Below are 25,826 nucleotides of genomic sequence, written 5' to 3'. Positions count from 1 at the left end.
GAGACGAGGAGGAAGAGGAAGGGGCAGGGCAGGAGGAAGAGATGAGGAGGAAGAGGAAGGGGCAGGGCAGGAGGAAGAGACCAGGAGGAAGAGGAAGGGGCAGGGCAGGAGGAAGAGACGAGGAGGAAGAGGAAGGGGCAGGGCAGGAGGAAGAGATGAGGAGGGGGCGGGGCAGGAGGAGGACGAGGAGGGGGCGGGGCAGGAGGAGGAGGAGGAGGGAGGAGCTTACCTGCTCGTCGTCGATCAGGATGTCCTTAATGAGCGGCGGTCCTGTGGGTTCCCCGCTGAGCATCCTGACGTAGTGCACCTGGTACCCCCTGATCTGTCCGTGCTGCTTGTTTGGGGGCGGCGAGTGCCACGTGACTTTAACTGACGTTGAGTTGACGGCCTCCACCTCGACTTTACGAGGGGGGCCGCTGGGAACTAAAGGGACACCACGGGATAAAAGAAAAGGGTCAAAATCACAGACACTGCCCCCTTCTGGCCAACTCCCAAAAGGAAAACTTTGTTGTGGGGGGAAAAAAAAAAGAAAAAGAAAAATTAACAGTAAAATTTTTTTTGATATCACACCCATTGAATGACATCAATATATCAACCATGGCAAGGAGAAAAAGAAAAAGCCTTCAAAAAAAGGGTCTAACATTTGACCTGACATTTTAAAAGAGCTAAAAAATGGTTTTAGTGGAGTAAAAATATGGAGTAAAAATGCAACAGGTTAAAAAAAAAAAAAAAAACTGTAAAAATGAATATAAACCGAACGAGAAAAAGGCCAAAAGAGATGCTTTGATGATCAAAGCATCCGGGAAGAATTTGGCAATGAACGTTTTCAAAAATATAATTAAAAAAGAAAAAATAAACTTCCTCAGAGGCCAAAAACAAACCCTTTCTTTCCCCATTTCTCCCACTGCGAGATAACGTGTCTTCGGTAAAGTCGTAAAAAAAATGAACAAAAACAAAAAATACTGTTATTCGCAGAACCCAACGCCCAAAACGACTGAAGAGAAAAGGAAAGGGGGGGAGGGGGGCAGGGAGGTCTGAATGATTCTGACACAAAAAGTCAAACCACTGGAATTTTATTCAGAGTTGAAAAAGGGAGAAAAAGTTTTTTTTTTTTTTCCCAAAAAACCCCACAGCTTTGAAAAGTAAGAAAAACAGCATTTGGCAGAAGTTGAAAAAAGACGCGTAGGAGGGAGGTCCAGGTTAGTGTTTCTGGGGTTTGAAAAACGGAGTCAAACGCGTTTTAGAGGAGGTATGGCGGTTAGAAGGAGCAGGTGAGGCTGGGAAGCGAAGGGGTAGGCGGAAGACTCAGGAGGAGCGAGCAGAGAAGAAGAAGAAGAAGGCTCGGAGGACTACCGCGGGGGGGTCCAGGTGGGGTGGGGGTTGGTTTAAACGTACCGTCCTCCTCGGTGCGGATGAGCAGCGGCAGGCTGGCGGGACCGGGCCCCGCCCCCGTGTGAGCGCTCACGCTCACGCTGTACTCCGTCCACTTTTCCAGGTTCTCCAGCAGGTGGCGCAAGCTCTCGGGGGGGAGGTCCGCGACTCGGACGGGGGAGGACGCGTTCTCGCCGGCCGTCGCCACGGCGGCGGCGGCGTACCGGACCGAGTACTTGGCGATAATCCCGTTCTGTAAGTCCGCCGGAGGAGGCCGCCAACTTACCAGGATGCTGGTGGAGCTGGCGCTAGAGCATTTCACATCCTGGGGCGGAGCCGAGGGCTCTGATTGGACGGATCGTGAGGAGGAGGAGTAGGAGGAGCAGGTGGAGGAGCAGGAGGAGGAGGGGGCGGAGTTTTATTTGATTAATTCCATCGGTGGTTTGTTTGATGTCGTTTGTTTTTCGGAGAAGGGTTGGGGAAGCAGGTTGACCAGGGGTTTCGGGGGGGTGATGGTGGAAACAAACAAACAAACAAAAAGGAAACAAAAAGGGAAAAAAAAAAAAAACGTAAAATGAAAACAAATTTACAAGGACCGAAATCATGTTTTCAAACAAATTAAATGAAATTATGATGAGTTGAAATCAAGGTGACAAAAGACATGGGAAAAAAATGGCAAACACAATGGATTGTGGGCGGCCTTGGACTGAAGTTCCGTAAGGAGGAAGACACTGATAATGTTAGAAGCGATGTGTCAAAATGAACCTTACGTAACACGTAACCTACCTTTGACGTATTAATCATTACGGTTCTATCTTTTCTCTTTCTACAGTAAACACCTCCATCTCCCTCGTGCAAATTCTGCCAACTTATGTAACCATATAATTGTCTCCTACAATATGGAGCAGCACAAAAAACAATAACATACTTTCTAAAGAAAACACAAAATAATATTTGAATTACTGTCGAAATCGTTATTCCCCTCATTTTATCCAAAGCAATTACCACAAATCCAAAAATGAACCAAAGGTTGATGTGTCCACACTTTCTCGCTCTGGGAAATACCGTATCGCATACCAACCTTTTCCGAAGCCTGTTGGATTGTGGTAAAAGCCTGACCTCTCCACGACAAAACAGCCACGGGACTAGACTGACTTTACAGAGAGTTCCCCCACAGCGGCACGATCGCATGCAAATCGGAATGTCCAGAAGCACGGCTTGCAGAAAGGCCTTTTTACCTACCATCGCCAGGTCACCTTGCTGAGCTTCGGACTGCGTCTGATACTAACCCAGACCTCAGGGCTATACTGCAACACGAGCCCAAATAAAAGCCTGGATTCCGCCATTTAAAATGCTAATCCTGACATAACCGCAAGTCAACGTTTTAAAGATATGTTGGTTGAATCCAGACCAAGGTCAGTGGTCATTCGGTTTGGCCATGTACTGGGTCGTAGAATAATTTATGTATTTTATAAACTGAGCAATGGCTGACTTGATTTATTTGAGGTCTGTTGAGGTAAAGCTTAAAAACTGATGTCGTTTCTGTTCAGGATGGATGCTTGTGCGTGAGCTCTCTTTCTCATTCGACAGCTGCAGTGGGGGAGGGGAGCCAATCAGTCTCCATGAAAACTTGGAACGGAGAAGTATGCGGACTTTGAAAGCTCCATCACAATATGCAAATCCATACCTGAGCCGATGTGGAATTGTCAATGGGCAAGGCTTTATCATAAATATTTCCCTTTGTTTAAATGCGAAGAATCGTACGGATACTCGTAAAGCAATCTAGATGCAGTCATCGATGTGGACCTATTATCATCCTCTGAGCACCACAGAACCTTGCCGATTGACAGAAATCCCACACCAATCCTGTTCATGCATTGCTTTGTTGAAGGAGCACGCCCACTTAAACGCCCAATCAGAGAGCTGCTGGGGCTTCCGCGCCAGTTTTTGTCTGAATCAGTTACACTTCTTCTGGAACTTTCTTTCTTTCTCAGCAGACCGATAAACAAAAACGTCTCTGAAAAAAATGACTTTCCCCATTTGGAACATGTAAACAGCCCTGTTAAAAATAGTTTGGACGAGGAGCAGTAATCTTTCTGAAACTTCACAGCAAAACCGCAAAAAATCTCAACAAGTATTTTAGTCTAATATTTAGACTTAAAATCTTATTTCTATTACTTATTTGCTAAATAACACAAAAATAAGGTCACTGAGGTAAGACAGTTTAACCTATTTCAAGATCTGCCAATTGGTAAGAAAATTTCACTCAAGAAACCAGTAACTGAAAACATGCTAATATTTATTTAAGATTTCAAGTCTTATTGCAAGACTAAAACACTTGTTAAGACAGACATTTTTTGCAGTGTCACTGTTGGTCCTGGTCAGGATTTGTTCTTTGACAGAACTGCATGAATGGAAGGGCCTTTTTTTTCTTTTTTCTAATTAAAAAAACTTTATTTAAATTCATGTAATAGGGTACGACGCACACGTCCAAATGGAGAGCAGAGACGCGGGTACGAGCTCAGAGGGCAGGAAGAGGACCTACGTGTTTGGGGGGTCTCGGTGGAGATCTCGTTGGTGTACGCCCCGACCCCGTGTTTGCTGCGAGCCGCCAGCATGAAGGTGTAGGTGGTGAAGGGCTTCAGGTCCTTCAGCAGGAAGGTGGTCGTGGGCTCGAAGCTGACCCGTTTCTGGGGACCAGGAAGTACGCGTCGTTAGTGCCGAGTAGGCACGCCGCTTCCTAAATTTAAACCTGACGCTCGAGAACAAAAAAAAACGAAGCGTTTTTGCCTCAGGGATTGATTCATAGAGATGAAATATCTTGTGCGCTCTCCATCTTACAGCCAAACACACTGCAGTAGCAGCCTTTTTTCACTTTGCTTTCTGTAAGATACTGCAGTGTAATTACCAAATATCTGATACGGGAAGCAATTCACTTTAGCGCACAGTAATACATTTCTCCAAGTTTATAACCGTTGAGGAGAATCGAAAGAACATAATTGGACAGAAACGGCTACCTCTTCCTTTTCATCTCCTCTTCGGTACACCAGTTCATATCCAGTAATTTGATTGTCTTGACCGTTCTGCGAGGGCGGTACCCATGACAACAGTATACTTGTTTCTGATTTGGCTTCTCCTTTGAAGTCGGTCGGCTGGGACGGAACTAGGAATTAAAAAGGGAAAGCGAACGCACAATTAAAAAGTAGACAGGGGGACGTTAAACTCACGGTTATGAAAACACATCGATTTATATACGAAGGCACACCAACATTCACACAGGCAAGCGTTTTGTGCACACTCACACACACACACACGTAGAGACATACAACAAACACACAGACACAGACACAGACACACCACACACACACAGACACACACACACACACACACACACACACACACACACCTCCCGTCTTTGCGATGATCTGCAGGTCGGGGGACAGCGGCCCGTCTCCCACTGAGGTGAAGGCGAGGACCTTGATGAAGTAGGTCTTGTTGGGCGTCAGGCCCTGGATGGTGAGGAAGTTGGCCCCCCGCACCATCTGCTTGTGCCACAGGTTGACGTGCTGGTTGGGCTCGGTGGTGTAGTAGACCCGGTAGCCCATGATCTGGCCGTTGGCCTCCTCGGGCTCGTCCCAGTGCGTGATGGCGGTGGTGCTGCTCAGCATGCGACCTCTGACCTGGCGGGGGGCGGTGCTGGGCGCCTGCTCCGCCGTCCGCGCCTCGATGGCCTCGCTCGCCGGGCCCCGCCCGATGTTGTTCACCGCCACCACCCGGAACTCGTAGTCCGAGTAGGGGCTGAGCCCGCCCACGCTGTAGCGCGTGGTGGCCACCCCGTCGATCTCCTTGTACGTGTCCTCGGACGCCTTGGACTTGTGCTGGATGATGTAGTAGGAGACCGGCTCCGGGTTCCCGGAGTCCCACGTCAGTGTGATGCTCGTGGCCGTCCTCTCCGTTACCACGGGAACGCCGGGCGCCTTAGGCAACGCTGGAGGGGCGGCACACACAGGCCCCCGTTAACGAGGAGGCACATTTTAATTTTCACCGTTTAACGCGCTTCCATCTACACTGTGCTGTAACACAGGCAGTGGCATGTAAACACTCTGTACTGCAGCTGACTACTGCTTAACTCTGCCAAAGACCATGGTGTGTACTTTGCTGTAATCAATATTTTTATTATCCTGGATAGATCTGAAGTAAGATGCCACTGTCTGTGGAACATTGGTCCCCGAAGTGCACTTGTTTGCCCCTTATCCAAACTATTTTTAACTTGTTTTGCAATTGTTGCTGGACTTTGCACGTAACTTTGTTCTTATTCGCTCTGTTATTTAATTATTATTTTCGTTCGTTTTGTCTTGGGGAAAAAATAGCCAAGCATGTTCCGCCATCGAAAGAATGTGGACTTTCCAAAAGCTCAGCCTGTGATGACATCACGTTACATTCTGAGGAGACTAAACACCACATAAAAATACCGGGGAGGCATTTTTAAACGTGTACTTATATGGGAACCCTGAGGAAAGTCCAAATTTCCTCTCGTCCAATCAGAGCGCGGGGACAGCCGCTCACCTTTGACCGTGATCTGGGCCACGGCCTCGATGACGCCCAGGGTGGACATGGCCACGCAGGTGTAGTTGGCGGACTGGCGCACGTCGGTGAGCTCCAGGACGTTCCGGCCGATGGGCATGTCGTCCTCGGGCGTCAGGTCCTCGGCCCCCAGCATCCACTTGACGTAGGGCATGGGGGAGCCCACCGCCACGCAGGTGATGTTGACGCTCCCCCCCGGCATGATCTCGCTGTCCGTCGGAGGGATGGAGAATCTGGGCGGGACTCGGCGGACTGGGGGGGGGGTGGGGGGGGGCACAGAGGAGTTAACATTATTTCCTACTTCAATTTCACTCAAAGAACAGAAAAAGCTAACCGATTTCAGTTGTGAATCTTCAATTTAAAAATGGCTCTAAGCAAATGACATGATCCAAATCCAATCCAAAAATGATTAAGATTCACGCGCGAGGTCATTTGAAATGAACGGGGCTTCTCGACGGACAGCCCGCGGGATGACGCAACACACAACAAGCATGCGCAAGACACACACAACACACACAACAACCAACGCAGCGCCACGGCGGAGCTGGAGGGTCGGCAGCATCGACTGCAGCGCTCAGAACTTCCAGTTAAGGCATGGAATGTGCTGGAACAACACGGTGTCACATGACACATACAGTAGCTCCTGAAAAAAGCCCATATTCCAGCCAACAGCAAGACAAGCAGCAGAGGGTTTCTGGGGCATGCGGGGCAGTTATAGGCCAGATACTGCAGGGGTTTCACAGGAACTCAATGGGCGGCATTTGGGGGGGGGGGGTCAGTGTTTCTGCTCAGAGTACATCAAACACGGGGTCAAAGGTCACTTAAATTCATGTCGCTGTAGGTGTCAATGGAGTAAAAAAAAAAATTCAATTTTGAACTATTGAAATAAATGTAATCGTCAAAGTAGGTAAGCTGTATACAACGAAACTTCGTCAGACCAACTGCCAGAAGAAGAATTTGAGTCTGGCTATGAACAGGTTTGCTTGTTAACACTGTTACGCAGCGCGTGTCTACAATCGGGGTAGCATGTCTAACAGAGGACAGACATCGTGCTTAGATTCCAAAAAAAGAACAACAGTCTGGCCAAAGACGCAATGAAAAAGTGCATTAGCGTCTGTCCTCTCCCAACGGCCATGCTGTTATACAAACAGAACCGTTATCCAGGCCCAGTGGAAGTTCATTCCATTCATTTCCAACTAAATGCTTTGGTCATCAATAAAATGCGGTCTCACAATTACAGTCAGACGATTTTAAAAGCAGCCATAATAAATACTGTAATGGCTTCTTTTTATAAAGTCCTAATGAGGATCCCCTCGCTACAGATAAAAAAGATAAAAACCCATTGCTACGGTTAGCACATATCCGTGGAACGGCTGGCACCAATCCCAACAACAGCACACTTATTAAATAATTAATGATTTTCATTAAATCGTATCCCCAAAGAGATAATGTTGTCCTATTAATGAAAATGTCAGCGCATTGTTCATAATGTATCACGGCAAGAAAAAAAGAATCTAATTACCACTCTAGTACTCTAATCACAGGTGTGTGTGAGCGTGTGTGAGTATGGTTGCGTGTGTGTCTGCGTGTACAGAATTTTTTTTTTGTGAGTTATTGTAATATTTTCGGATCGTATTGATTTTGTCCTAAAATACAAAAACATCCAGTTTAAAGCAGGAGAAGCAAAAAATAAAATATCAATCCAAGGCCTTTACAGTCAGCGATAAAAACATGACTACTCAGACGAGTGAAACGTCTTTCAGAAAGCTTGCTCCCGCTGCAGTATAACACAAAACGTTAAGGGTAATTCACCCTCTGAGGCAATCAATGCAGAAAGACATGACCCAAGCAGGAACACTGAACAGACAGCAGGGAAAGGCTGCTGTCTGAGGACACCGCGCACTCCTGAAATAAACATTCCCAGCATGCACCTCTCAGTAGACTGTCAATCATCGGAACCAGGGCAAGACCGGGGGAAGACCACACGGAAACACAGGCGTATATAATGGAAATAACAACAGATGAACGTAAACGTGTGCACAGACGATGACATGGAGCGGCTTCGTTTCATTTGCGGTGTGTGTTTTTTATTCATTTTCTTTTTTGATCAGTGGAATTTAACAGACGGTTAAAAGATCGCACCAACCTTCTCGCAGCTCTGTGGAAGCGTTTGATGCAGAGCGTAATAAAGTGAGTAGAGGAGAAAACAGAGGAAAGAGAGAGAGAGAGAGAGAGAGAGAGAGAGGTGAAAGAAATAATCAAGGCGTTCGGCAGCGTAACTTTAGCTCTACTTGAACCTCTTCAATCACGATTTTGAGACTCCATTGTTCTGGAAGCTCTGTTGAAATAAGGCTAATACAATCATACTGCGGTCCTTGTGTTTCAGCAATGAATTTTAAAGAGTTTTTTTATTTTTACACTCCTTCAATACAAAATACATGAGTTAAAATCAGCTAACGTACTTTTGATCTCAAACACACACACACACACACACACACACGCACACGCACACAGAACAATGGGACTTGACTGAAAGGTGCCCTGTGACGCCATGCCTGGAATTATTTATTAAATTTACACAAAATCTTCCCTGTTATGAGGTTGGAAAGAACAAAAATATGCTTCCAACTCAGGCAAGTACTTAATGTGTCTGCTCTGATCAAAATCCACTCAAAGACACACAATACAATCAGTACTAACAATGTTGAATTACCTTCAAAAAAGTAATCCCAGTAGTGACAATAATTATAATTTGTTAAAATTGCATATAATTACAATTCCTAAAAACGTAACAATCAAGGCTTAATTGAAGCTAAGTCTGTCCGACATATTGTGTTAACTCTCTTTCAAGAAGGCATTCTGAGAAGAAGAGGAGGAGGAGGAGGAGGAGGAAGAATAAAATGAAGAATCAGCAGAAGAAGAATCTGTTCACTGGGAGAAGAGTATTTGTCAGGGAAGCCCTCCCTCTCCTTCATAAGCCCAGTGCTAATGAGACGAGTCACTACAGTTAGGAAACCTCAACAGCACTGACGTGAGAAAACCAATACTTGAGAGCAATACATCCATCCATTATCTATACCCGCTTATCCTGGGCAGGGTCGCAGGAGGTGCTGGAGCCTATCCCAGCATGCTTTGGGCGAGAGGCAGGAATACACCCTGGACAGGCCTAATCACAGTCCTCACACAAGACAAAATCCAAAAATCGTATCAACATAATCAACAAAAAAAAAAAGGTAAGCATGTAAAAAAAACAACCAAAAAACAGAGTTTCATGTGTTCTCTTTTTTCTGTTCAGCAGCGAGTGCCATTTTGTTTTTTTTTGTGGTTTTTTTTTTACCGTACCTCTGACGTAGAGATTGGCAGGGGCGGAGTATCGAGTTCCGCCGCTGTTGGTGGCGACGCACTCGTACTTGCCCTGGTCCGACTCTTCGCTCTGCTCGATCTGTAGCGCACCTGGAGGGGGGGGGGGGGGGGGGTGACAGAGAGCATGGAGCGCAGCGGCCCGTTAAAGACGGCTTCCCCAGCGAACAATCCCCCCATAACAAAAAAAAAAAAAAAAACATTTCTCAGTGTCCTGATGAAGCCCTATCTCTCTGTGGCCTGGTAACTGCAGTACAGCAGGCTAGCTCAGTTCTTGTTATTTGCTCCAAGCCAGCCCTTATGAAACAGTAGCGCATGTTTCTATATGATCGTATATTCATTACAGTAGCAGGATATATCCTTCATAGTTACAACAAAGTATACGTCACAAGCATGCTGCTTGTAATTTTATGTCTAACATTGCGCACAACTATTATAAAAGGCTATGTACTATTTCACACACACACACACAAGTAAATAATTGCACCAGTGATTATAGCAGGATGTCTTTCATCTTATTTTAAATATATATATACACTCATAAATATATCGTTTATATTACAATATCGCCGATTAATTTCTGAGACTGCAAAACATAAAGCTGCATCAGAAATTGTAATAACATTTTAGACATTTTAGACTGAGCGGGGGCCTAACGTGTTTAACACTAAAATGAAATGTTTTCTACTGACTTCGGTCATACATTCGTAAAAACAATATAACGTCTCTTTTAACATATCTGCTGGATTTATATATGATACAGGTACCATGCAGCTCTTTCTCATAATTACATGTAATTGAAAAGGACATAAATTAATATATATGCATCAGTGTTAACCTGTATTGCATATTTTGCCAATTTTAGAAAATAAGGGATATACTTAAATATACAGTTTATATAATATAAAATATATCGGATCTGCGTGCTTGATATCAATTTCAGGGGAGTTGTGGGCAGGCCCTGCAATATCAAACATTTCATTTGACTGATCAATATGGGAATGAGTGGAGACTGCTTCAAGGGAAGCATGACTTAAAAAAAGAAATACTTAAAAAAAAACTAAAACAAGGTTAACAGTTTACAAAAGCAGCATAACAAGAGTAAACAGTAGAAAGGAATAAAGACTGAGAAACAGTTCATAGCACTAGTCTATGTGAGGTGGGGGGAGGGGGGAGCGGGGAGTGGGAGGGGCTTGGTCTTCATCTGATAGAAGCCAACAAAAACTTCAGCATGTAGGGGGAGGAAAAAAAACAGAAACAGCTGCTTCATCAGAAAAAAATTACAATAAATACAAATAAACATAGTGAATGAACCCAAAATATTGCTATAAATTGCAAAATAGTCGACATGCAAATCTCTTCCAAGAGCAAGAAGTGTGTGCCAGTGCAACTTACAACCTTTTGTCAACCCTTAGCTGAAAAATAAAATGCAGTTGTATTAGAAGACAAATTCAAAATGGCGGCCTTGGCCAGACAAGAAAGAAAACCAACTACTGCTGTGGCTTTGATTGGGTTACCAAAAGACACACCCATAAAATCCACCAATGGGATCAGCAGTGTGGTGTCACAAAACCCGAGCAAAATTTGCTTTGAGCGTCAAACCGTTCTGACACTTCAGTCATACAGTCAAAAGCGGCAAAAAGAGCCAGTCGGGCGCAGAGCAGGTGTTATCCTTCCCCAAACCCTGAAGAATCAGAAAAAATAAAAAATGCAAAAAAGTAAGAGCCTTCAACCCAGGAAGAAGAAGAAGAAGAAGAAGAAGGTGGAAGAAAAAAAGCTCCTCAGAAACTTTATCAAAAAAGTGGTTGTTTGGGGCTTTTTTTTTTTTTAAAGAAAGTAGTAGAAAGCAAATAGAGGACAGAGGGGGGGAAAAAGCTTGAAATTATTTATTTGAAAAGTTTAAAAAAGTAAATAAAAAGAGCATAAAGCAGAGGAGAGGAAATGTCTTCAGCGTGTCTGCGTGAATCCACACCGTCCGAGTTTACAGTGCTGAACAAGAGCAGCTAAAGGGGAAAAATGTGCTTGGTTGCTTTAGTCGGACAAAAAAGAGGGACACATGAGTCGCTGTGACTGCGTGACTTTGGCCAAAAAGAGAAATGATTTCAGGGGGAATTTAAAAAATAAAAAAATTAAAAAATCAATCAACCGGGAAAACTAAATACCGATGCGCTTTCTTTGCGTCGCAAGGAAAGCGTATCGTATCTGGAAAAAGGCAAACAGATGCTCAGGTATAAAATGTGCGCTTCTTTTTTTTTCGAAAAAGCAAAAAAAAAAAAAAAGCTGAACCGAAGGGAAGCAAAATGGCGCCTCGATGTTGTTTAACTTAACGGGACAAATAAGTGGGGATGGAGGTACGGAAGCGATGCGCTGGCGGTTTGAGGTGACAGGATGTGGGGTGGTGGGGGGTGGAGGGGCTAGGGATGCGGGGGGGTCGGGGGGTGGATGAGAGGGTGACCAAGAATGAAATATTTCATTCTGTGAACGTTAGTTCAGCACTCTTACCTCTTATTGGTGTACCACCTGGGTGGATAATATGAATGCAAATAAGATTAGAAAGAAGAAGCATTAGTAGAAGAAGAAGAAGGCTGGGGCTTGGGAAGAAGAATCAAATTAGATTTAACAGAGTAAGTCAATAAAAAAGGTACTAGGAAGAAGGGAGAGAGAGATAGATAGATAGAAGAGAGAAAGAGAGAGAGATTGATTTACTCAAAACAGGATTATCATAGATAGCAGTAGCAGGTCAAAGGGCAAGTCGCTCGGCATCCCGTAAGGGAGCGGCCATTTTGAAGTGGCTTGGCTTCTGAGAGAGCACTTTGCAGGTACTGAAGGACTAAAGGGATTTGGGTATAAAGGGGGAAACACTGAAAACGGGAAGCCTTAAACCCTTAAGATAACCACAAACCCCTGACACAGGTACTCGGGTTTGTTTTTTTTGTTTTGTTTACCTCTACAGCATATTAGAACACCACCACTGACTATTGATAGAGAGTCAGACAGTAAGGGAGTGAGCAAGTGAGTGAGTGAAAGAGAGATAAGTTTCATACAGGTAAAAGCAGGAAGGGAAGTGTTTTTTTTCAGGTGGGTATATGGCTTCTAAACAACTACATCTAAGTGATGTTTGTGTGCTTCAGACAGGTGCTGGTAAGGTTGCCACTACAACAGCTGTGTGGTAGTGTGTGCCACTACGAGAGTCAGGTGGCTACGCTAACAGTTAGTAAAATGCATGCCATGCATTTTAACAGTAGTGGGAACGTGAAAATTAGTGGGGAGTGAAGTGTGCTTCAGATCTAAGCACTTACCAAAGGATTCTGGAGAATTAAAATACGGAGAGAAGAAAAAACAGCATAGAGATATCATTATATTCTTGAGGATTTTCGGTACAGATTTTATAGTTTTATATACTCTACTTCACAGGAGAATTCATGTCTCATTCTTACATGAAAAAAAGAAGGTTAATTTAAAACAGAACTGCTGACAACAAGCAAAAGGCAGGTTCACAAGAGGCGACATTACAGGACAGGCCACAGCTAAGAATTCTGGGAGGACAGACGACCAAACAACTTAAACCAGGGCTGTCCAACCCTGTTCCTGGAGATTTACCATCCTGTAGGTTTTCATTTCAATCCTAATTTGGCACACCTGATTCTAATAATTAGCAGCTCAACAAGATCTCTAGCTGTTGAATGAGGTGTGCTTTGTTAGGGTTGGAGTGAAAGCCTACAGGATGGTAGACCTCCAGGAACAGGGTTGGGCAGCCCTGGATTAAACACTAATGCTATCATTACCAATGACTTATTACAAGCAAATACTGTATCTACACTATAATTAAAAAACCTTATTCTAGATGATAAATTTTGAATTAAAAAGTCAACATTTCTGAAATATCGAGCAAAAATGAGAAATTTTGGGGTTCAGGAAAGGGTATATTAGGATTTCGCCAAAGGGAAGAAAGAGAAGCAGAAAGCTGGAGTCTACACTGGAAGCGGGGGCTGTAGATTTTGGGATTGGGAGGGGTTGGGGGGGGGGCGTAGCTACTGCGCGATCTCGCACACTACTGTGGCTAATTTCATTTTGTGGAAAAATATTCCAGTGGAAGAAGGAGGACTGTTCCCGACGCAAACTTTCAAGGCAAACTTTCGTAAGTTTTGGTTAAAATGCAAGATAAATAAATAAATAAATGAAACTAACACAAACAAAACTGATGTATTAGTGCGAAGGGAGGATTAGGATCCACACTTTCCGGTTAAAGGTTCTGCAAGAGAGTACTAAACACAGGATTCTGTTAACGGATTCTGCCTGTAGTCGGTTTGGCAGTTGGCTTGCTTGTTATCATGAGATGGCTAAAGAAAAACAAAGGGTACTCCTTTGCAACTTCCAAATGAGGCCCGATGTTGAAAGTGAGATTTTTTTTGTCTTTTTTTTTTTTTTTTAAACATGTTTTTTGGAAAGTAAATGGAAAAGAAACAAAGAAATAATTTTTTTTAAATGGATCCGTCATACTGTGAGAAAGCATCGGAGGAAATGACTAAGTCAAAAATATAGAGTCACAGCAGTGAGCAAAGTGGAAGAGAAGAGAAGCCACAAACACACAGAGGTCATTCAGCCGACACGGGGACGACAGAGACGAAACCAGACACAGACGAGGAGAGGAGAGGAGAGGAGAGGAGAGGAGCGGACTGGGAGCCATATCGGCTGCCTACGGATCAGACCGAAATCCAAAGAGGAAGAAGGGAAGGCGGGTACCAAACAAAACCGAAAGGGGAGAGGAGAAGAGGGGGGAAAAAAAACACAAAGAGGACGTAGAAATACCGAAGACCGTCCTGGAACCTACCTGATCGCAGCTGTTTGATGCGGCCGTTGTTGTTGGTGGTGTTGACGGGCAGGAAGTCCTTGAACCAGGAGATGTCCGGGTCGGGGTTCCCGCTGGCCGCGCACAGCATGGTGGCCGTGCGCGTCCGCTCCACCACCTTCAGCTGCGGGCCCATGTCTATGGTGGGGAAGCCGGGGGGCAGCTGGTCCTCTGTGAACACGAGAAAACCCGAAAAAGACGCTTTTCACAACGCAGCCCCTCTCAAAACAGCCCGGGGTCATCTGCAGGGCGCTTAACTGGAGTGTAAACCTCATGTTTAAACTGCTAGACTAGGGGTGTGCAACTCCAGGCCAGGAGGGTGGGTCTGCGTGCGGGTTTTTGTTGTAACCGGTCACCTTGGCTCTAGCTTTCTGACCACTGTACGAACTGCACCGGTTCACTCTGGTATTTGAGCCCGGTAAAATCTTTAGGATACACTTGCAATTTACAGCTGTAGCTGGTGCTCATACAAAGGTCAGATCAAGATACGACTGAGCTAACTGAATAATTTAGAGCAGAAGTTGGCGCAAAATCCCGAAATGGATCGGCCCTTGTTGTGCACCACTGTGCTAGACCCACAGAGCTCCATTACAATTGGAACGGTTAATCCTCGCTTCACAGATTTGGAAAGCCGTTCCAGTTTGAATGCAGTTCTGTGGGTCTAGGGGTTTAAACCTGAGGTTAAAACTCCAGCTAAGCGTGATGCCATTGACCCTCTAAAACACTCTAAAATCCCACTGCAAAAGAGAAGAAAAGAAATAAAAAAAGAAGGGAAGAAAAGGAAAGGAAAAAGGACAGAAGAGAAGAGCAGAAAAGATAAAAGAAGAAGGCCCGTGTTGTGGAGCGTAAATTCCTTAATCCCCGCGGGGCTGAGCAGCTGTAAGAGTGCTGCAGATGTTCAGGGACGAGCAGGCGCAGGGAGATGCAAACACAGACCCTGCGAGACGGACACGCAGCACAGAACTGCAAACGCCTCATTTCCATCTACTTTCCCGAGCCAGTGATTCACAAACTCACACTCAGAAAATCGAAGCACAAATCTGAAAGCTATTGCCTCCTAGCAATCACATCCCTGAAATAAAAAAGCAGATTTCATCTGATTTAATCTATTTCTTTACATATCTATTTATAATCAATACACAATTACCAGACTGTGCCTAAAAAAATGATAAACGAATAAATGAAAGCAAAAATAATTATTTGACAAACAACAGCAGTGCAAAGGACTGATGCCAGTATGGAGTCCCCCGTTACCATGACCACCAGATAAGCTACTTCCTCTTCCTGGCCTACAGTTCCATTCTCTGCCCTCCATGATGACCACAGAGAAAGCCTGCCACTGTGAAACAGTCAGCATCCAGTACCGTTTGGTGTTTCACACACATAAGGGTGCTACACTACCACATCTCTCCACTCAGGCCCCCTGTACGGCCGTTGGGAGAACAAAGCAAGTGAATGAAAGTAATTATGGTGGTGGTGAGGAAAGCTGAACAGGCTTGTCTCCCTCTCCACTCATAATTCACCACTCCATGCCTTTAATATGGCTCGGCTCTGAGCATCTGTGCGCGCAGGTCAGGCAAAATCCCTTGTGTGCTTTACAGACGATACAAACAGCGTTTTGCTAGCGTCTGATTCCCTTCTGAAATATCGGCGATTCCTATCTGCAGCTAGTATCTCGTGCCTGACCCAGTTTTCAGACGCGGCATCGTCAGGACGATCACGTCACCTGGTTTAACGCCAGGTAGGACTAGGCAAAAAAAAAAAAAAAAAACAGCTTGCATACAGTGGCCATAAGCATAATTATCTGGTCTGGAAAGCCCATATATGAGATGGCAGAGGCAAGCTAATCAGCTCCCAATCTAATTGGCTCCCGCCAATTCACCACGGATAATGCCTGAAGAATATTCCGGAACAAAATGACAGCTATGGGGCACTGTGTGCTTGTGACAGGAGGGGGAAAGTCGCTATATAATGCACTGTATAAACACCAAATACATTAACAGAGAAGTGTGGATGTCTGAAAACAGAGGTCTCTCACCTCTTTCCAGGTGTAGAAAATCCTATTTGTCTTTCACTGCGGGAACATAAACGCTCTGTCAGAAGCGGCCATTTTGGGTCAAACCCCGGTTCTTTGCTCTTGAGCCCTGAGCAAACACTCTCTTTGAACAGAACAGGGATCTGAAGGCCAGGACAAACCCAGGCCTGTCGGCAGAGATCCCCGTGGCCGAGCTCAGCCGTGGCGAGGGCTAACCGCTCTTCGGGCTAACCGCTCTTCCTGCACGGCGGCGCTGCCGGGAGAACACCGGCGGTTTTTGATATTAATGGCACCGCGACCCGCACAGAGAGAACTCGAACGTGTTTGTCTGACCTTTCCCTTCTATTTCCGTCCTGCACCCCGCCCCCCGCCCCCCGACTGTTCCGCTCCTGGCAAATGTGTTTGTACACAAGCGCTAATGGGTACAGCGACGCAGGTAGCGGTCGGCATGCCAATGAGAAATGCCATTTCCCCTCAGCCCTTCCCGTTCCTCTTTTTAATAAGGATAATTAAATTCCTTCCCCCCCCCCCCAATCGCACACAGCACCTCTTTTCCCAGGCATTCTTCTCTTCATTAAATTTTCATGAAGAGCGTTGCAGTCGGACTGCTTCGCTTTGCATAGCCTGATCTATTGTGTGTTTGGCTTTGAGGTACAGCTAACTGGATGAACAGAAAGAAAGCACATCAACATTAAAACCCAAAAAAGAAAAAACATTTTTTAACAATTTGTGTGTTTGCAAGTGGAAACAAAATACCATCTGGTCTCATCCATGCCATGTGTTTCTTTGCACTGAATAAAATTTAAAAAATTTTATTTGTATCATACCTTGTATCAAGATGAATGAATGAATGAATGAATTAATTAATTAATCATTACATTTATATAGCACTTTTCCAAATGCTTAAAAGTGCTTTACAGCGATGAAGGGGAGCTCACCTCACCCACCACCAATGTGTAGCACCCACCTGGGTGATGCACGGCAGCCATTTTGCGCCAGAACGCTCACCACACATTGCAACACCTTAGCTACCTGGACAAGAACGTCCCATAAAACTCCTCTTGCTTCACCCCTAAAACACATGGTGTACTGTAGGTAGACAGAGGTATACCATTGATTAAATAATCAGACAGGTGAAACAAGGCCTCATGTCATACACAGTACCGGGAGTCACGAAACCGAATTAACGTGCCAATGTGACCCCTTGCGAGGAGTGAGCGGTCCAGATGTTTCATTAGGAGGTATCAGTGAGACCTTGGCATCGGCAGAAAAAGCTAACAGCAATGGCAATTACGCTTCAGACGAGCCTAACTCCCTCAGATTAAATCTCTGCTAATGGCGCTCCGTCCTGCTACTCGTGTTTTGCCACCGTTTAAAAAGCATGATCTCAGGCGCTCAATCTCAGGCCCTTGTTATTCAGAAGTGGAATTAGCTGCACGTGATTGAAATCTGCATTGCGCTGTTCAGTTTGGACACTGTAATAGGCCATTAAAGGCTGGTTAGCGAGCCTCACGCAGAATATAAAGCGTGTAAAAGCTACACAGCGCAAAGTGTCCTTTCGGTTCTTTTTGCTGCTTTGGAACCAAAAGGTCACACACTGTCAATATTAATGTGCTACCACATGCAATTCATTTTTAAATGATCATCGGGTTATACTATTCACACATTTAATCACAATTATGACCCCATACAGAGACCCTTAATTCACATCAAAAGATCACGATTTGAATCATTTTGCAAAGTGTAAATGGCCCTTTGAGAGAAAATCTAACTCTTTGAAAACTAAAATACAATGACACGCATAAAGGAACTGTGTGTTTTAAATGGCATGTTTCATAAAGAGGAACATATTAAACTACCACACAGTTCTACGTACAAACTAAATGTATTTTTGTTAGCAAAGTATTCACATGAAAAACAAGCCAACAAAAAAAAAAAACAAACAAAAAAACCGTCCTTCTACTTTAACACAACATCTGTTTAAAAGCCTTTGCAGCTATTTATCATTATGCACAACAGTGCATTGAAAAAGCCCCCCTACACACACACTGTTCCTTGATATTTCCCTTGACGATCACAGATCAATCATTAATTGAGAGAGGGAGGGTGAAATCAGATATCTTTGGGGAGAAAATGTGGTGTGCTGCATGCGCACTTCTCAAATATCTGCTGCAGCTTCTAACCCCCCCCCCCCCCCCCACCCGACGTGCTGAAACCCACAACATGACCTCCACAACATGTATCTCATTAGCTCCGGATACCGCAGCTCGCTGAGGAGCTGCTAATTTTAGCACGTTAGCGGCCGTGTTGCGGTACCTTGTAGAGAGATGCTACAGGCGACGCGTACTCTATTAACGTCTCCGGTTGCAATCAACCCCCCCCCCTTACCCCCACCCCCCCTGTGCGGACTGGGAACAGGCAGCTGGTAACTTAGGATGCTGAAAACAGAGAGAAATATCCTTCAATTGTCCCTGCAAGGGAACGCAAAACCAGCATCCTGTCCCGGCACAGGAAGTGGACAGCACCTGAGGTACTTAGCGAGTGCATTAGCGAAAACACCTCTCCATCTTTGATGATCCTGCTACATTAACCCTTCGAGGTGTGAGATCGCAAACGTTTTGAGTTAGAATGCTCTTAACTGAACATTCTAATGCTGATGTCACAATCTCTACTGGTGATTGAGAGTGATGGAGTTCTAGAACACTGACTTAGAATTCTGAAACAACATCCCTGAAACCCTACTCTTCGAAGGGCTAAGACCCTGGGTGGCAACTACTATTTGTTCTTAAGTCAGAGAGCAATGGAGCACTTGGTCAGACTCCATGTCCGCGGCATTCATCATCCAGATGCAGGGGTAAATGCAGCTGTGTAGTCCAGTGATAATGAATGCTCTTTTATTACACAGCCAGCACTTGATTCTGGGCCACAGGGGCTCCTGGCTTGTGGGTGGGGGGGGGGGCTTCAGTGAAGCCATCACTGAAGTTCATTAGACACACAGTTCCATTGCTGATGCTAGACACATTTGCATTGACGCGACACTGCATCAGATCGCTTAAAGCTCACACTGTGAACACCCAGAACAAGCACTTCTCTTGCTGACCATGAGACACCCTCCCCCACACCCCCCCCCCTCCTCCCCCTCCCAAACGAGTCACACAAAGAAACCACAGAAGTGTGAGAGGACCGCGAGAACACAGCCCACACGCATGAAGCGAAACACGCGTGTCATAACCGACGAAGGAGAATTCCACCGGGGAGTCAATCAACGGCTTTTTGTACCTTCATCAAACATTCAACAGGAAGCCGTGCAGCAACAAATCAAATGAATGGGTGAACAAACACAGGGCTCTGCAGCACTTCTCACGCTTCGTCACACTCCGCATCACTGCGTTAACCCAAGGAAAACAAAGACATCGTTATATGGCTTTCATTTGATCCGATCTGATCCTCGTTTGATTTGATATCAATTTATTTTTGCGCTCTTCGCAACGGGTCCACTGAAGAGCCCAAGAAAAAAGCGCTGGAGAAAAACAAACGAGCAAGCGAACAAATACACCGGGGAAAGCAACCACAAGCGACGACTTCAGTGATTTAATGCTGTGAGGTTCGAGCAGTTTTTCTTATTGACAAAGCCAACACCTGGCACTTGCTTAACTGCATAAATTATCCACCGTGCTCCTTCAGTACTGCTCTGGAAATGCATGCACTGTATCTTGCTTTGTTTTCTTAGGGCGGAATTGTGAAGTACAAACTTACATTTTTAAGTATTTTTCAACTGAATCGATCATCAGTTACTCCTCCCGAACATGGAGAATTTCATTTGACACATAAACACATTCCTCTCTTTTTACACAATATCCCACAGTTGGCATCCATTTCAACGAACAGGCAGAATATTCTGCGTCTGAAGCACTGTTGAATCACCATTCTCGCTGTTCTAAACTTGCAAAACAGCAACGAACAGTGTGAGGAGTTAGATGTGCTGGGAAAATATCCTGGCATTAAGCGATAAGGCGTTTTAAGCCTGCGAGGATCTCTGGGGAGCTGGCGTGAATGGCTGCTTCTGTTACAGACTCTGGATCAATAACGCAGTTTGAACGGTGCGCTTAAAGTTCCTCAGCAGCCTACTTAACATTATTCAAACACTGCATTTGTTTTGCTTCTCAACACTTAATTTTAGCACAAATTGTTCTGTGTCAGCGAGCAGGAGTCCACACCTTAAGGCGATCAGTACCCTGCCGATTCCACCTGTCAGTCTACGCTCTAATCAATTAGAAATATAACCTTGTTATACATGTATCATTTTCTGTGGAGCACATTGCAAACGCATTACCTGATCTGACTGATCAAAAGACCTGGGAAGTGAATATAATATATTTATTCTGCACGGCGAGCATAGCTATTTCTGATATAATGTGTCCTTAAAGAGGTTAAATTATCCCTCAAAAGACCGAAAATGTGCCTAATTAAAAGCAACGAAAAGCTTGTCAGAATACTGAGGTTGCAATTATGGTTTGAAGAGAAAGCAAAGTGGCGTCCCCCCCGGAGTCGGAGAAGGCTTACTTTGGGGGGGGGGGGGAGGCACTTGGCTGAAAACCAGCAGGTAACCGACAGCCTCAGCTGGGGGGGGGTGATTCAGAGTCTTCATCGTCATCAGCTTTGCTGGCGTGTGATTGGCTGCACCTTTTTAAAACCGGGTTCATCTCTGCGTAGGAATGCTGGGAGATAAAAGGTCCTCCCTATCAGCGATGACGCAGAAAGGACCCTGTTTGACAGCTGACGCTCAGACTGGATAATTCAGTCACTGGGTTTCCACATCTGTCCCAATGCACTGAAACTACCCGCTGTGATAGACCAACATCGGTAAATTAGGCAAGTCGTGTAATTATAATTGACTGTCACAATGAATAGGCTCTGTAGGAAGACACCGTAATTCAATAAAGATAATTAACTCTCGCCGTACTAAACCAACCTGCAGACGTGATTGGTTAACGTCCCCCCCCCCACCACCACCAGCACTGGTGGGTTTATTTAAAGGTGCATTAATCTCTCCACGCTCACCTAAATAAGGTTTTTCATAGAGCTGATAATTACGTTATCGCGGCTGGGCGGTTTTCATTAGAAACCGCGCGCGGCAGCGGCGGCGGCGGAAGCTCATTTCTCATTCGCCTCACGCTCGCGCCGTATTGATACACGCGAAGCCCATCTGTCTTATGAACGGCGAATCTGAGGGAAACTCTACACACACACACACACACACAGCCCCGGCGCTCTCCGCACATAAACACGCTTCAAAGAGTAAATAAATCGGCCGCGGAATCAGCGCCCTTCGCTTAAAGATGTCGGTTTTACTTCTTACGTGTAGCCGCGCGAGGTCTCCATGAATCATAAGGCGACGCCATAAACCCTTCGTAGGCACTGCGTTACTGCTTTATAAACCGGTTATAATGACAGCTCCGTTTGTACAGTTTACAAAAGACCGATAGATCAAAGGAATACGCGCCCATTCATCACAGGTGCGCATCCTGCTCATCGAGGCGCTGCATCTGCTCAATGGCTGTCTTGCAAAGTTCCATTTACTGTAAAGTATGTCTCGCAGGTTTGAAAATGTAATACATTCCATGACATGAATGTGAATTCGTGGGCCATAGACACGTCTGTGCTGAATAGACACTCCAGTCCGGCGCAGGGGGGCATTGGAACACATTTCGTACAGCCCCGTGGGCTCGATTGAATAAGCAGGGCTGTTACCACAGACTCATAACAATGAGCGAGTAAATACAGAAATGCATTACAGAAAAAACACTTGCGCTTCTCCCTTAACTCTGAGCCACCAAATGGGTTCAATTCCACCCAGAGTCCTTTCTTACACATACATACATACCCAGATTTCCTATCTCAGATACCAGGCTTGTTTTTTATTTTTATTTTTTTTAAGTATAAAAATCCTTCGGGGTCAGAAAAACGACACGTGTTTTGAGTGTTGTGGTGGATGTTTGCGGCGACTGCTATCTGCTCACAGAGGCAGCGAGCGGTTTTCTCTCTGGGTGGCGTGCCCTGTGGAGAAAAGGCCTGTGTAAACGCATCGCAGAGGAATTCTCCGCTGTAGAACAGGGACCGCCAGAACGGGAAACAGAGCAAAAACATAAAATTCTAAAAACAGGGCGCCCAGCTGTCCTGACCTCTCTGTCTCCAAGCAATTTCCCCCCAACTGTACGGCACAACAAGCAAAGGAGTATTTCTGGAAGCATTGCTTTTTAAACTTTTTCTTCCCCCGTTTACTTAAGGATATGCCATTCAGTGAGAACAGAGAAGAAAGCTGATTGGCTGGCAGTAGACACAGACAGATCCCACACAGAGACAAGGCTTGGATGACTTAACACATCCTGCCATGCTCATGCAAAAAATATTTTTTGTAAAATATTAATTTGTAAAACACTAATTAGTATTTTATTTGCAATAAGAGGGCAGAATGAAGCAATTATGTGCAATTAAACCTTTTTCATTATTCATAAGTCCTGCATCAAAAAAAATAAATAAATTGAACTCAGGGATGAAACAGGAATGATTTTATTTGCTTCAAATGAATTGCTTCATGCTGGGTTGATTGTACTTTAATTCTGTCCGTTCTAATTAAGGCCTTTAGTTTGTGTATTTAGAGCAGCACAGTCTCCGGCGTGTGTATACGTGCATACGTGTGTGTGTGTGTGTGTGTGTGTGTACGTGCATGCATGTGTGTGTGTGCGTGAGTGCATGGGTTTTTGTGTGTGTGCATGTGTGTGTGTGCATGCATGTGCGCATATGTTTTTGTGTGTGTTCATGCGTGCGTGTGTGTGTAGCATGTATGTTCCCCTCAGTCCAGTCCCAACCGTGCGGTGCGTTTATGTGTGTCAGTAAAAATACTCCAGTGAAAGGAGATGAGGTGCTCAGAGGAGAGAAGAGGTGCAGCTGGGAGTGAGCGAGGCCTTGGGCTTTAAAAACAGCATCAGGCCGGGAGCACATCATTCCATAAATCACCCCCCAGACGCAGACCACACCCTGGCCCGGGATGAAACCTGTCAGAGGGCCGTGATTCATGCCCGAGCAGCGCCCGAACGCACTCATAATCCGGCTATTATGAGGGACCTGGCCACCGCTACTGCTCAGAACCTGTGGAACTGTCCCGTTTGTACACGTACGTGACATTAACAATCAGAAAGACTTAATCATGTGAACCCCTGCCACTAATCACAGCTACTAACGCCACTAACCACAGCCACTAATGCCACTAATCACAGCTACTAATGCCACTAATCACAGCCACTAATCACAGCTACTAATGCCACTAATCACAGCCACTAATGCCACTAATCACAGCCATTAATGCCACTAATCACAGCTACTAATGCCACTAATCACAGCCACTAATGCCACTAATCACAGCTACTAATGCCACTAATCACAGCTACTAATGCCACTAATCACAGCTACTAATGCCACTAATCACAGCCACTAATGCCACTAATCACAGCTACTAATGCCACTAATCACAGCCACTAATGCCACTAATCACAGCCACTAATGCCACTAATCACAGCCACTAATGCCACTAATCACAGCCACTAATGCCATTAATCACAGCCACTAATGCCACTAATCACAGCCACTAATGCCACTAATCACAGCCACTAATGCCACTAATCACAGCCACTAATGCCACTAATCACAGCCCAGAACATTCTATAGCACATAAAACTCAGTGGGGCAGTCAAAAAAAAACTTTGTTTCCATGACGCCACTTTGAATTTGGAGATTGCTTACCATGAAACAAAAAAAACAAAAAAGCATAATGAATGAAGGAGAGTGCCACTTTTGACTTGAGGGAAATTTCCGGAAGTTTTTAATTAAAGGTGAGTCTTCATAATTGGCCCCCCCACCAAAAAAAACAAAAACAAAACAAACCTCCTGCTTCCACAAAATGTGCATCTTGGCCCTGGTTCAACCGGTGCATCCAATTACTCTGTCTTTCGCAATCAAGAGGAACCACTTAATTAGGCTTTTGTTTCCCCTCAGACAGAATTACTCCATTGGGCATAAAAGCTCTTGATTAACAATGAGGCCACTGCATGTGATTGGTGCCAACTCTGTGATGTCATCACTTCTCCTGGAAATAATTTTCACATCATCGCAAAAGGTTCCAGTGGCGTGTTTTAGCATGTCCTTCACAAGAAGGTAAGCGCCCCAACCTGGGCCTACCGCTGACAAAGCAGTCAGATTCCCATCACAGAAAAAGTCAGAATACTCTGAATTTCCATCTTACATCTTATACATAAATGCCAAAAAACTTCACCCTTCCATTTGAATTATTATATTTCTCTCAGTAAATGTACCTTTTACCATTCTTTATTTTGGCTCTGGAATGGAGTATCAAGTCCTGTTATTACCGATTATTATTTCTCATCTCATCAGCAATTTGACTTCACTGCCAAGGCAGAGGAATGATATGTATTTTTTGGACCATGAACACAGGTAAAGAAAATAGTTTTCGAAGGTCTGATTTCCTCACAGTTCAAGAATAGCCATTACTGATAATCCTGTTTAGGTTTTAGGCATGTCTGTGAAAAATGGGGAATTTCCTTCACTCACAGTTCAAAAATGTGTTTATTACTATGAGTGCTACAAGCAATCACTGCAATGAAAACTGCATTTCAATTGTGTCATAATTCAATTTTGTCAAGGATTCAAGAAAAAAAACCTGGATACAAATGGTAAAAAAAAAAAAATACACAAGCGACAACGGCTTGCCCCTTATCTCTTTAAATCCCTGTCTGAGGGCATTGAACGCTAATCATTGAGCCACTGGCAGAGTACCTAAGCAAAGTGAAAATGTGATGACACTTAACCTTGAGGGGGAGAAGAAATCCATCAATAAAAGGGCATGAGTAACTGAGCTGGGGAGAAAAAGCAAAGCAAAGCCACTAAACCTCACCAAGAGGCCTGGGGGATGGGGGGGGGCTGGAACTGAAAACACAAAAAAAAAATACGTACCAGATATGTCAACAAGTTTATAAAAAGATAGAGAGAGAGAAATGAGAGAGAGGGAGAGAGAAAAAAATGACTTCTTTTTAATAGCAAATATAATACCTATGGCAGCTGTCCAAAAGTAAATAAGGTAAAGCTCTGTCTTTGGAAAGAATCTCAGAAATCTGACTCCATGACAACCTCTGGCTCTCTTTCTCCTGACAACCAGTGCTGACATAAGCTAGCTTTGCGCAGGAACGGGAATGAATTTTTTTGTAATAATTAATGTTTTTATTTATTTATTCGTAAAATAAATGAGGCTATGGCTCTGATTTGATAATGATTGTAGTAATGAACTTACAATAGCTAACAGGGTGCTGTTTTTTTTTTTGTTTGTTCTTCAAAACAGTACAGTGAAAGCACCATGATAAAAAATTCATTCACAAAAAGCTTTGTTTGCAAAGAAAAAAATAATATAACATTAAAATGTGTCAAGGTACAAACACCGACAGAATCCAGCTTCTACTAAAAACTACCCACACAGACGCACACACAGATCCCAGGTTAACAGCTCACAACAGAATACTCTTCCACAGAAAGGCACGCACGGGGTGCAAAATCCCGTTG

General features: G+C 44.7%; 1 protein-coding gene across 19 annotated transcripts in view; it reads right to left on the bottom strand.

The window, feature by feature from the left end:
- ptprdb (protein tyrosine phosphatase receptor type Db) overlaps positions 1-25,826 on the bottom strand; it is a 317,622-nt gene that overhangs the window by 45,133 nt on the left and 246,663 nt on the right. For 9 of the 19 annotated variants that reach the window (XM_064334592.1, XM_064334595.1, XM_064334599.1 and 6 more), the window contains 9 exons: positions 14,147-14,335; positions 11,818-11,835; positions 9,298-9,408; positions 5,938-6,207; positions 4,778-5,359; positions 4,389-4,534; positions 3,917-4,061; positions 1,396-1,716; positions 230-423 (listed from right to left, as the gene is read on the bottom strand). In XM_064334592.1, coding sequence (XP_064190662.1) covers positions 230-423; positions 1,396-1,716; positions 3,917-4,061; positions 4,389-4,534; positions 4,778-5,359; positions 5,938-6,207; positions 9,298-9,408; positions 11,818-11,835; positions 14,147-14,335 — 1,976 coding nt within the window. The remainder of the gene's footprint in view (positions 1-229; positions 424-1,395; positions 1,717-3,916; positions 4,062-4,388; positions 4,535-4,777; positions 5,360-5,937; positions 6,208-9,297; positions 9,409-11,817; positions 11,836-14,146; positions 14,336-25,826) is intronic. The other 10 variants (XM_064334597.1, XM_064334610.1, XM_064334598.1 and 7 more) reach the window with 3 other exon arrangements.

Source organism: Anguilla rostrata, chromosome 5 (assembly GCF_018555375.3).
Source record: "Anguilla rostrata isolate EN2019 chromosome 5, ASM1855537v3, whole genome shotgun sequence".
Taxonomy (NCBI): Eukaryota; Metazoa; Chordata; class Actinopteri; order Anguilliformes; family Anguillidae; genus Anguilla; species Anguilla rostrata.
Note: the sequence above shows the minus strand (reverse complement) of the source record. Positions and strands in the feature narration are given on the sequence as shown.